Source organism: Rousettus aegyptiacus, unplaced genomic scaffold (assembly GCF_014176215.1).
Source record: "Rousettus aegyptiacus isolate mRouAeg1 unplaced genomic scaffold, mRouAeg1.p scaffold_m13_p_4, whole genome shotgun sequence".
NCBI lineage: Eukaryota > Metazoa > Chordata > Mammalia > Chiroptera > Pteropodidae > Rousettus > Rousettus aegyptiacus.
The window spans coordinates 108,230,264-108,242,883 of NW_023416307.1; the positions used below are offsets into that span (position 1 = coordinate 108,230,264).

Consider the following 12,620-nt stretch of genomic DNA (forward strand, 5'->3'; position numbering starts at 1 on the left):
ATAAGGGAAAAAGAACAGACGAGGAGGCACCAGCTCTCACCACCGCATGAAAATGCTTGGCCAGGTAGTCGCTTTTCAAATTTACTACATTTCTTCCCTTTCTGCTACATGCCTCCATTGACTCAGGTGTTCTATGACTTTGTCTGTAGATTTAGGGAGTTGATGGTGAGTTTCCCAGGGCAGGAGAAAAAATGAGTGGAAAACATTGCAAAAGTGAACTCGGTGAATAAACTAGCCAGTTAGGGAAGCTACTCCGCAAAGAAACTTGTGACCTTCTCATAGCCCCAACTTTCACTGCAGGGCATTCACAACAAAAGCTTGCAAGAGCCCCTTTTTGTGACTAATAGAAGGGTGTTTTCAGGAGATAATTTATTGGTACTTTCACTAATCGCATTTTCGAAGAAGAGCCTGGGGAGGAAGGACAGGAAGAAGAGTCATCTCACACTGATTGGTGTCTGAGGCACTTTCTAACTGTCCCCTTCACAAATCTCCCTGCTCACAAAGTGGTACATTCAGCGAAAGAGGGGAGTGATGGCGAGGAGGGGACTAGGAAAGGAGGGACCAATAACCAAAGCTCAACAACAAAATGATCACTACTAGCGAACTTCCTTTAAAAAAAAAATGGGTCTTTCTTAAATAATGAGCGAACGGTTAGTGTTTCAATGCCTTCTGACAGTATTCTAGAATATGTACACAAATAGCCTGGTGGGTTTTCTTTGGGTGGCTACTATGAAAAAAGAATAGAAAGTAGGTAATCCAAAAACCTGAGGGAAATAAAACCCTTTTTAATTGGCATGGGATATAGTGTGCACTTCTTGGCATTGGTCAATTGGGTAAAACTACTTATAAGGGAAGGCCGCATTTCTATACCAATTCACATTCACTTTGTGGATGTAAGTTGTGGATAAACGTAAAACGGATTTTTAAAAAATTAGAATAGACTAAGTTCTTCAGAACCAATATTTTTATTTGGCATGGCTACTTGCAAGGGTTATTTTTTGTAGACAAAAAGCCCTGTAAGTAACTGAGTCAACGGAGTAAATAAGACTCACAATTTCTCCCTAAATTTTCCTCTCCTGTGAACATTGGTGGTATAAATAAAATACCTGATTAGATACATTTTAGTGCTTTCATCTATTAGCTCAATAGATAGGCAAGACCAGAAATCAGTGGCAAATCACCCCTCTCCATTCTATTTGTGTTTCTTCATGGCTCTCAAATATGTAAAAATCACAATTTACATAGAAAAATGAACATAAAAAACTACTTTATTTTGCCAAGAGGTTTCTAGGTATCTCTCCCCAGCATCAGAGAAACAATGTTGCCGAGCTGAGAGCCTCAAATATGCCACATCGCTCACCACCAGATATTGTCACCTATTCTGGTCCTACCGGAAATCCCATGCTCCCTTCTCTGCCTAGACAATCTCTATGCACTCTTTAGGTTTTACTGGTCACTCTGTCTCAGATGCCTTCTGTAAACCTCCAAGTCTTGAGTTTAATCTGCTGCTCCTCATTCTATAATGTAATTACATGCTTAACCGTGTCTCTCTCAAGTCTATAAACTCTTGAGGGCTGGTGCATGTCTGCTGTGCTCTCTATTCCTAGCTTCATGGTATACTTAGATTAGGCACTTAATAGCCACGCACAAAAGGAACAAGCACTGCTCTAAGAACTCCTGAGCATTTTAAAGGTGAGAGGACCAAAACGTGATCAGGAAAATGTCTTTGGAAGGGTATGAACCTCCGTGCCAGCCAGCAAGGTGCACCTGAGATCTCACAGACAAACTGCTGTGAGGAGCCTCGCCGGCTGACAGCCTGCAGCTGCTCTGCCTTCAGGATGACGACCGTGTCCACGTGGACGTCACCCTGCTGGGATGCTCCTGCCAAAGACTACACCTGCTGGGGAGCCAGGGCTGGGCCACTCCTGCTCAACATAAGTCTCCCCTCACAGGCAGTCTTGGCTCTGGGGTTCTCCAATGGCCTGGTCGAGACTTTGTTAGCGCTGCCTTCAGCCAGTCCTCCTGGCTTTCCTGTCTCTGTGCGGAGATGTCAGATCTGTGCTGCTGCTCAACACTCGTCCCATCTACTCCTGCGTCCTCTCCTCTTCATTCTTCACAGGCAGTCCCTCCCTGCCAAAAAAACTCTTCTGCACTTAAAATTCCATTTTGGGGTTTGCTTCACAGAAGATCCAAAAGACTAAATGCCAAGTATGGCTGGCTGGTGTGACCAGATTACTCACCCCCATTCAGCTGAAGGTACATATAAGATTCTTCCTATTAATAAAACATTCACTATATTGGAAATTAATATTCTTAGATATGACTCCCAGAGCTGATAAAATAAAAGCCAATATTGAACTGTAACAAAAATTCATATTGATTTTTTTCTCTTTACACATCTCTACCATCATTCCCAAGCCAGAGATTCTGTGAAGAGCACGATTATTTATATCCCAACAAATTAACAGGTCATTCAAAGCCCTCACAGGGACCTTCAACTGAAAATGCTTCTAGTTCCAACTTCAAATTTTTTTTTTTTTTTAAAGCTACCTCAATGTTTATTCTCTTTTGGAAAAACGACAGAAGTGATGAGGTTTATCAAAATGGAAGTTAGTAGCAGCTCAAGAACAGAGGGTAAAATCATGTTTCCAAGACATCCTTCTACTCCTTTCTCTTCCTAAGCAAAGCAAAACCCAAGTGGCCTTTAGTATCTTCGACCCTTCTTTCGGTTTTGTATTTTGGTATTTTATCTTATTTGTATGCTTACTTGATTCACTCATTTGGTAAATGCTTACTGAGCATCTACTATTTGCCACACACACACACACATGTTCTTGCCTTCATGAAGCTTATACTTTAGTAGGTAATACCTGAGTAAATAAGCAAACAAGGACATTTTGGATACTTTTAAGGGCTCTGAAGAAAGAAACCTAGGGTCATATGTCAGGGAATGATGAGAGTGGGGAGAAAGTGATAATATGATTGGATGATTAAGAAAGAATTTTTTGAGGAGTCAAAAGCTGAACTGAGAACTGAAATAGCGAAAGGAAGACACCCCTGCTATGAGCTACGAGAACAACGACCTTCCTGACAGAGGGAACAGAAACAGCGGATGCGCAGGCTGGAAGGGGTAACACAACGGGCAGGCTGGATGAAGAGGGAGGCAGTACTTCACCTCCCGTCCACGTCCCTGAGGGCTGGCCTGTGTCTTAATCAATGCGGCAACCCTGTGAACGCACAGAGTAGACATGTAACATTTTTTGTTGAATAAGTTAGTGAACTTCTCTTGTAGGTAATTATTTTTGCAGGTCTCCTCTGAGACCTGCAAAATGGAGACATTAGAAGATAGGGTGAAAACCGTATCCCTGCCACCCCCCTACCAGTGCCAAGTAGAGTATCCCTACATATTACAGCCTTTTAATGAGCAATTGTGTTTAACAGGGAAGGATAACACGATTATGCCAGCACACAGCTCAAGAACTGAATGATCACTATGCAGTGAGTTTACTGAGATTTGGGGATCTGAGAGCTCAAGGAAGCTTACTGCTTACCTTTAACATATGTAATCTCCTTCAACTATCAGTATAGAAATAACACACTGCTCTACTCGAATGCCATGGCTGCTGGGGTGCTTCCTCTTGGACGAAGAATAGGTACTTGTTTTGAAGATTCTACAACTCTTTCTGGAGTGTTTGTTTTAAAACAGAATGAATAGTCTGGGGGAAGGACGATCTATCCATCATCTCCTACATTTCAAACTCCAAAATTCATAATCTTCACTATGGACTGGAATTTCAAGAAGGAATTTAACCAATAGAGTGTTTGAGGGGATCTTTTGGGAAAGGAGCTCGGAATACACAAGATGTTGTCCACAACACTAGTTTTCTTAGCACTTTAGAAACTGCCCAGAGTACAGTGCAACTTCCCTATCCTCCAAAACCCCATTATTGCAACCAACATCAAAACATAAATGTACAGACAGAATCAGTTTTAGCAAAGGTGCCTTGCTTCCTGGGGGCACTGTCAAAGGACCTATGTCCTAGCTTTGTAAGAGATTTGCTTCAGAGACTCAAACCAAAGTTGAAAAGAAGCAAAGGAAACTTCTTACAATGAAAACCTTTACGGTGTGCTTCCAGTCACCCTCTTTTTTTACTGTCACTAAGTTTATTATTGTTACCTGCTGCATGACTTAACAGTTATAAGAGAAGAACAATTAATCCAAAATCCCACCTGCTTCAACTGAACACTGACAACCGGTTTTAGTTTCCCGAAGACAAAGGGAGGGAAGATGTTTGTTAAGCTCTGCAGAGTTAGCTAATGTCAAAAGACAATTCTCTCAGAAAGGTGTGAAGGCGTTTTATCACAGTCGTGGAGATGAAGGGGAGATTTATTATGGTTACTAATGTTATTTCTGTCAATGTCTTTGGAATTCTAATTAGATTATTAAAACTTTGCAAGTCATTACATTACATCTAGAATCCACCCCTCCCTGCAACAAGGGTACTTTTGAAATTAGAGGATCTTGATGTCATAGGTAATGATGTATTACCAACAATAAAGTTGCAGGAAAAATTCTCCAATAAAAACCAGTTGGGAAAGACAGAACCCATTTATCTTATTTTCTCTGCCAGTTTTATGCCTGAGGATAAGACGCCTGCTGCACAGAACAATGGTCTAGCTTTTTCCACTCAAGTAGCTGATGCTGCTTGATGATGCTTGCTCACATGCAGCCAAGTTTAATGACTTGTCATGGCTCCTTAAATTTTCCTCCCTAAATCTGAGAAGCAAATCAAGAAATGTATAAATTAAAAGATAACTTGAAAGGAGAATATTTTTTGAAGAGATATGAGATGAGTGGCAAATTCAATGCACACGAATGGTACATCTTTGTGCATTTTGATTTATAACATAGGCATTCAAAGTGGTACCTAAAAAGAAATAAATTGCTTACTGTTAACCCAGATCCATTTGTAGGTAATAAATGGGTGGGCTCTTACTGATCAAATAATGGCTCTAATGCCCTTCAACATCAGTGGATGAGGAATGAGTGTCACCCTCTGTCCTCTGCAAGATAACCCCATTTCTTCAGGTAGAGATCTTAGCCCTTCACCTCCCAGCAAAAGGAAGTGTATGTGGCTTACTTACCGTGATGTACGACACCCTTCAACCCATGGATAATAGGATCCAGTGCAGAATTGTCCCTTGGACTGACCTACATGTAAAGGAAACATGATTGGTTAAATCTATTCTGGCAACAGACACAACAGTCTCAGTTTAATCTTCTAAAGAGAAGGAGGGAAAAATAGATGTTATCTAGCAAGCTGCTTAGGTCTCACATATACCATGCCTCTTGCCAAACACGGGAGATTTATGACATAATAAAATCAAGTGAGGAAGTCTAAATCAAAAGAGAGAACTTCTCAGAATACATGAGAACAGGAGAGAAATACCACAGTCTTAGCAAAATTTTTAAAGCAATGACTAGACTTTCCCCTTGCTTTGTTTTATTAAAAGTAGACCCTGATCGGCTAAAAAAAAAAATCACTGAAAATCATCAGAGAGCAGTCTCTCATTGACTGAATATTTCAAAACCTTATTGTAATTATGTTTATTTCTCTTCTTTTTTAGAAAATGGATCTGTTCTGGGCCAGACTACTCTTATTCTAAGAACCCCAGTCTCTTGTGCCTTATCACATACTTATAAAAAACATTTCTAGAGACACTCAAAGGAGGAGAGAGGAGAGGAGAGGAGAGGGGAGGAGGGAAGGAGATGGGAGGGGAAGGGAGGGGACAGAAAGGGAAGGGAAGGGAGGAGAGGGAAAGGGAGGGAAAGAGAGGAGAGGAGCTTAAAGAGACAGTGTCTCCCACTTCTATTTCCTTCTAGGGTTTTTAATCTCCCCATAAGTCAAGCCTCTTTGACCTTGACCCATTCTTTCTCTTAACTTTCAGCACAAATACTAATCAGCAAAATTCTCATTCTTGCCCTCTCTAGAAGATTAAAATTTCACCAGGATATTATAATTTGGGATTTTAGGTACTTTTTAAAGACACATATTAAAATATTTACAAATGAAATGAGATGATGACTGGAATTTGCTTCAAAATAATCTAGCAGTGAATAGGAGGGGAAACCAACAGGGTGTAGATTGTAACAAGATTGGTCATTAATCAATCACTTATGACCTTGGGTGATGAGTATTGGGTGGGCAATGATACAATTTTCTCTACTTGTGTTAAGTTTAACTTTTCCCAAATAATGAGTTTTTCAAAATCCATTTTCTGTGGTCAGCACAGCTCCTGAGCTTTTTTTCAGGGATGGTATTTACATTTAATGTGCTTTTTAACAAAATGAAGTTGAGCTATCAAGGAACCTTTCCATGTGTTGCAAGACCCAACCTGATGTTTACTAGTTAATCCAGAGGAATCCAAGGCTGTCTTAGGTTAAATTTTAAGGCAACTTCTTTCTTTAGTCTCTCTGTTGGGTTTCCAGTTAGCAATCTGATAATAACCTGTACTTCATACATTTCTTTCTTCTGCCTCAATATCTCCAGGTTAGAGCTGTGGTTCTCAAGTGAAGACAATTTTACCTGTGTCCCACTCCCCACTCACACCCTTTTGGGGGACATTTGGCCATGTCAGCAGACATGGTTGGTTATCACAAGAGGCGTGGAGAAGGAGGGGCTATGAGTATCAAGTGGGTAGAGACAGGGCTGCTGCTAAGCATCCCATAATGCTCAGAATAGCTCGCACAGCGAAAGATTATCTGGTTCAAGATGATGGTGCAGAAGTGGAGGTGGAAAAAGCTGAGTTAGATGCTTAGTTAGTAAAAAGTGATTACTACTAATGTCCAGACCCCCAAGTAATAATTCAAACTCGAGGCTCCTAATGTATGGTTATGTTTATAGACTAATAAAATGATGTGGGATTTGGTCCTGCATTGTAAACACTACAGGTATGAGGGGAAAAAGAATCAGTGATTAGGAACCCAGTGTATCAGATCACAACGGTGGAATTCTAGGAGTTGGCATGAGTGTACATCCAAATTGCCTAACAGAAAGCTAAGCCAAAGTTCAACATAAAAAGTTTAAGCACAAAAAACATTCTCCAAGAGCAAGCATCCTTGGAATATGCTAAAATGAAACAAAAAGTCATATTTGTACCCTAGCAGATAAGTGATCAAATATTTTAAAACATGGTCAAAAATGCGATCACAACTCAAAAATAAAGATAAAGAGAGTCTACTAGTAAATGAGGCCAAATTTCAAAAGTGATAGAAACAAGAGCCCAGAGAAACAGCCTATCGCAAACTAAAGTTACAGAGAAAAAGATGGTCTCTCTTCTCCCCTCTCCGGATTGAGTTTGGTAGAGATATTAATGCCAGTTTAACTACCTGTAGTTATTCTAATCTTCGTAAGAAATAGCAAAATGGCCATAAACTTCCTGCTACCCCTGTCACATGCAGCTCTGCAATTTACTTTGCACATCAACTTCTCCACTCTTTGAAACTGTGCTTGACCACATAACTTGCTTTGGCCAATGCGACATTAGCGAACACAAGTCCTGTGTAATTTCTGAAATCCTGAAACCACCACGTGAACAATCCCAGGCTACCCAGTGGAGGATGAGCGACCGCATGGAACGGATGCAGGCCATCCCAGCTGAGGTTGTTTCAGATCCACCAGCTTTCCAACTACCACTCAAGGACAATGGGTCCAATTAAGACCATCCAGCCTCAGATGAACCACCTTCAGTCCGCAAAGACCAGTCAAACAGGCACCAATAGGAAGAACTGACCAGTCGATCAATGGAATCATAAAGTAGTTAAGTAATTTTTTTAGCTAATTGGGCTCATCCATTGCAAAGCAAAATTTAGCTGTTAGAAAGTTTCTGTGAGTGTGTAGAAATGGAGGATGGGGGAAAGGCTATGATATCAGTAATTTCCTTTACCAATACACTTTGCTCATGGTTTGTCTTAAGTTTCTTAGTGAGAGTCCATGTTACAAGACACAGCGTTTGCTGTCAACCTGATCAATTCATGTGCTTCTCCAAAACTGTGTTATCCCTCCCTCTACCACGGCAACATTTCACAGATGCTCCGATTTCTGATTCTATCTGCATGGGAATGTTTTGTTGTCAGGGGAACCCTTTAATGCATTCAGTCTTATTTGATGATGTGAAAGCGCAATAAAAGTGTTCCTAATCCTCCATGACTTATACCCACAGATAACATTTGTAGCCTATGAAAGAAGGAAATAACCAGAAAATCTAATCTGAGTTCAATTTTTAATCACTTCTGACAACTTCTCTGTGTCTGATTACTGAGGTCTGGTCTTATTGGAGCTCAAGGGTCTGCCCCCAGATTTGAAGCAAGCCCATAAATGAAAAGCCTTCTACAATGCCCATTCACCTCCATGGCCTTCTAGTGCTGGTTTCTATTGCTGGGGTCCTTGAGAAGATGGGTGACAAGAAAGAAAGAGAAAAATGGAGATTACTGACTGGTTGAAGTAATTTAGTAATAATAGCAAGCTCGTTCTCTAGTTTATATCTTGGTTCCAAAACTCAAGAGTGGGAATCCAAATAGCATGCTAATAAATGGGTTTGTTCAGTGAGGCACAACCTTAATAGAAAAAACAAACAAAAAAACTCTCTTCCACTCACTGTTCAATCAATTTGTCACTTTAAAACAATTTATGGGCATACGCTAAGCAATTCAGTCAGCTTTGGAATATGTTTACAATAAACAAGGCTGTTTTAAGCAACCTGTGTTTACAAATTCTGGTCTCTGTCCAGGGTATAGGAAGCAAAGGGATAGGGAAAAAATAAAATTCTGAGCCAGAGATGAACTCTTAGAGCTTCAATGTCACCATCTGTAAAATGGAGGTACGATCTTATAATGTTGTTATGAGGAATAATGTTGTTATAATGCTGTTGGTCATGTTATAAAGGTCAGAGTATAATGCTGAGTACAAACGCATGTTCAACAGGGGTGGATACGATTGGGAAAGAACTTGACCCAAACGCTCAAATCTAAATCAATGTCTAACAACAACATATGTATTCCTGAACTTCTCAACTTGCTTAGCTCTAAAAGTAATGCCTACTTGAGTTCAAGTTTCAAAAAAATCCAAATTATGTTTTATTTGACATCCGCTCAATTTCATAATATGCTACTCTTTTTAAAGCCACGTGTGTTGCTGGCTCTTGAGATTTGCTTCCTTCAACTGTAAGATCAAAGGAGTTAAGCAGTAATACTGAGAAGGCAGCAATTGCACAAATGAGCTTAAAATGGACGAGAAGAAACAGTCACCCCCTTTCCCTGAAGAGTCTGTGCTCTCATTGCAAAACTTAGCTCCTGGGCACTTCAGCTTTCATGGCATTAGTCATCTTCAAAAGGATGACATACAAATGTGACATAGGGCTCTAAGTTAAAGCTTTTAAGTGTCTTTAGACATAACCAAAATACACATAGCCATTAGTGATACAGGAAACCATGATACATAGGTTTGAGCAAAAGGCTGAATTTATATAAATGTTGATAAAATCTAAACTTCAAAATTTTCTTTTTAAATAACAGCACACAATAAGGATTCAACCAACTATCAAATTAATAACCAACTTATCAATAATCTCTAGAGATGTTTCTATAATCCAGGCTCTACTGGAGGGTCTGTATTTATTCATTCTTGAAGCAAAATGAAATAAAGTCAGTGAGGCCCCATTAGACTGTATGTGCCTAAGTTCAGATATGTGTTGCCATTTACTTTTCCTGTCCACCGTGCCACTTGGCCCTTGACTAGGATCCTAATAATATTCAATCTACCAAGTGCTGGCCATCTGCTAAATAGGATGGCTGAGATAACCTACTTGCCTTGAATCCGGCATTACCAGCTGCTCCTATGATCCTATAAACATCACATCCAACCAATCTCCTCTTGTGGGAAAAAGGATTTATGTCTGCTGAGGGTGAATGGCTACACCATTAACCACAGCTACATAGGAAAGTGACAAACAGCATGACTAGAGAGTCCACAGGGCCCTTCTGAATTGCAGAAATGATGGCCTATCCTCGCTGATGCTTAGCAGATAACTCTGTATTTAGAAGCTAAAGTGTCTTATTACAATGAAGTTAGGCACTTTTCATCCAATCTGATTTCAGATCTGATTTTCCTCTCTTTCTATGGCTCTTACCTGAAGTGCCTTTGTAGCGAGGATGTTGTAACTTCTTTCATTCTGACTTCAACACCTATCATTTGCCAGATTTGGGTTCAAGTTGCTGTCAAGAACTCCCCGGCACAAACCATTTATAACTTGGATACTTTCCCACAACTATATTTCAGTTAGCCCTCACCCAGAGACAGAGTACACTTCAGATTCCTTTATTAATAAATTAAACACTTGTCAATAATTTAGGCAATGTGCCTATGTACTAGACAATAATAGCATCAAACTGCTAACCTCTGATCTATATTGAAAACATCATTCTTTTAATGAATTTCCTTTTTAATACAAATAAAAGCCTATTGTCTCACTGTTTCTAATGTGCAAATTTCTTTTTTCCTTTTTGATGTCCCAACAACATTTTCTATTCTCTCTTGACTGTCTCTTCCTCAATGAGATGACAAAAAGCAGAATCAGAGGTGCTGGTACATTAAGCATCCCAAACTGCCTGGAATAAAGCCAGAGAGGAAAACAGAGGTGCAATTTAGAGTTTGGCATGGCCAAAGAAAAAGGGGCTCCGCAGAGCTGTAGGGCTTTCCATGAAATGAAGGATTTCAGTCTCTTAATCAGCTAAAGGCAAGAAACCGAGAGTAGACTCCTGGCCAGGGGGTTTGGTTTAGCTTTGAATAATGAATTTTCAGCTTCATACTTTCAGCCTAATCTCATAGATATGCAAAACATGACACAGGCATCTCACAGGAGAAGACCTCCTCTCAGAGGGGCAGGCTGCGGCCCCCCATTTTCCAGCACTTTACAGCACACACTCCTGGGGCTGGTTTCCACCCACAGATGAGAAAACTCTGAACTCCTCAGCTATGGGATAGGATTAATATGAAAAGGCAACACAATTATAAATGCTAATAGGATTCACCCTCCCCCCTTCAAACTGAGCCTAAGCACTGACACACTCACTTACTTTTAATTTATAATATTAGTGGAAAATAGTCAATTCACAAGCTATTCATCTCAAGAGAATTGAGGTTCATGGTCAGAGAAGGCCATGGAGGAAATGAATTTAATGCTCTTGGTCTACTTAAACTGACCATTCCCTATCCCTCTAACCCCCACCTATCCAGAGTATTTATCATTTAATTGTCAGACTTGGCTTAGAGAAGCCTATTACCGAAAAATAAAAACAAAACAAAAAACAAAAAACAACACAGTAGGGTGACAGTGAGGCCCAGTGGCAAATCCGTACGACTGCAGATCTTGCCAGCAGCAGGCTTGCCTATTGTCAATACAGGCGATTTCTCATTTTCAGCAGGATCAAATTGTGTCCTGGGCTGGGTATGCAATGCCATTTCCTCTGGCTTTGGACTCACTCAACACTCAATTTCAAAGCCAAAGCAGAAGAGAGGGAGGGAGTAGGCAGGTTGGGGACCTGGCAAATGAAACTTTCACAGGGGCCCACATGGTGATTTTTGTCCTTTGTCTTTTTAATGCATTGTGTTTCAGAGCCAAGAAGGTAGTGGGGGAAGCCTTTACAACAGTTCAAGACAGAGTCCCAGAACCTACCTGTCCTACCCCTGCCAGTCTACTCAAAGTAAAGGTTGCTCCTGAACTGAAAAGAAGCAAAAAAATAATTCAACCTAGCAAAACACAACCTAGAGTCTTAAGCTACAGAGCAAACCACTTCACACAGATATTGTCACGACCTTTGAATTAAAAAAAAAAAAAAAATGTAGGCGATCTGGGGAAGCCTGGGGCATGGGAAGCTTATTTCAGGTTCAGCGACTAGCCTGCAAGTATCTCTCGATTCGGTGTGGCAATGCTAGACAACTTTGACTTTCTATTGTTAATAATCCAGCCATGCACTGAAAAGCCCCAACAATATCAAAGGCTTAGAGGAGAAAGCAGACCTGACTCTTTCCACACGTAACAAGTGACTTCAACCAAAACACATTAGATGTGAACTCTCACCCTCGCTTTATCGTTCCCCTGAAGCGAAAAGCTGCCCGGGGCACGCCATTTACAAAAGATTCAGAATCCAAAAAGCACTGTGTGGGGACTGCTTTAAATCTCCACCATGTATTCAGAAAGAAAAATATAAGAGACAAGGTATATAGGATCAAAGGGGTCATCAGACTGATCCTTCTCTTGAAAAATTTTTTTCTTAGCAGTAGGTAAGGTCATCACTTTGGATATAACTAAAGTTCAGTAACCAAGCATCCAGATGGCATTATAAGGGATAGGGGAAGACTATGTAAGTATCGTGTAGGTATTAAAATATTAAAACAATCTTGCTTATCTTATGGTTGTATAAAGAGATGACAGGGAAAAAATGGTATGGTGTCCTTAGTCCAAATCAAAAACCTAGCTCTTATATTCATTCACTCAACCAATATGCACCAAGTGTGCCTACTGCATGCAGTAGTGGGCTGGCTCTACGAAGGTTCCCGGTG

General features: G+C 40.4%; 1 protein-coding gene across 4 annotated transcripts in view; it reads right to left on the bottom strand.

The window, feature by feature from the left end:
* The window catches only part of PTPRG (protein tyrosine phosphatase receptor type G), a 630,255-nt gene that overhangs the window by 143,328 nt on the left and 474,307 nt on the right, over positions 1-12,620 (bottom strand). For all 4 annotated transcript variants that reach the window (XM_036220040.1, XM_036220041.1, XM_016150164.2 and 1 more), the window contains exon 6: positions 5,146-5,212. In XM_036220040.1, the coding sequence (XP_036075933.1) occupies positions 5,146-5,212 (67 nt within the window). The remainder of the gene's footprint in view (positions 1-5,145; positions 5,213-12,620) is intronic.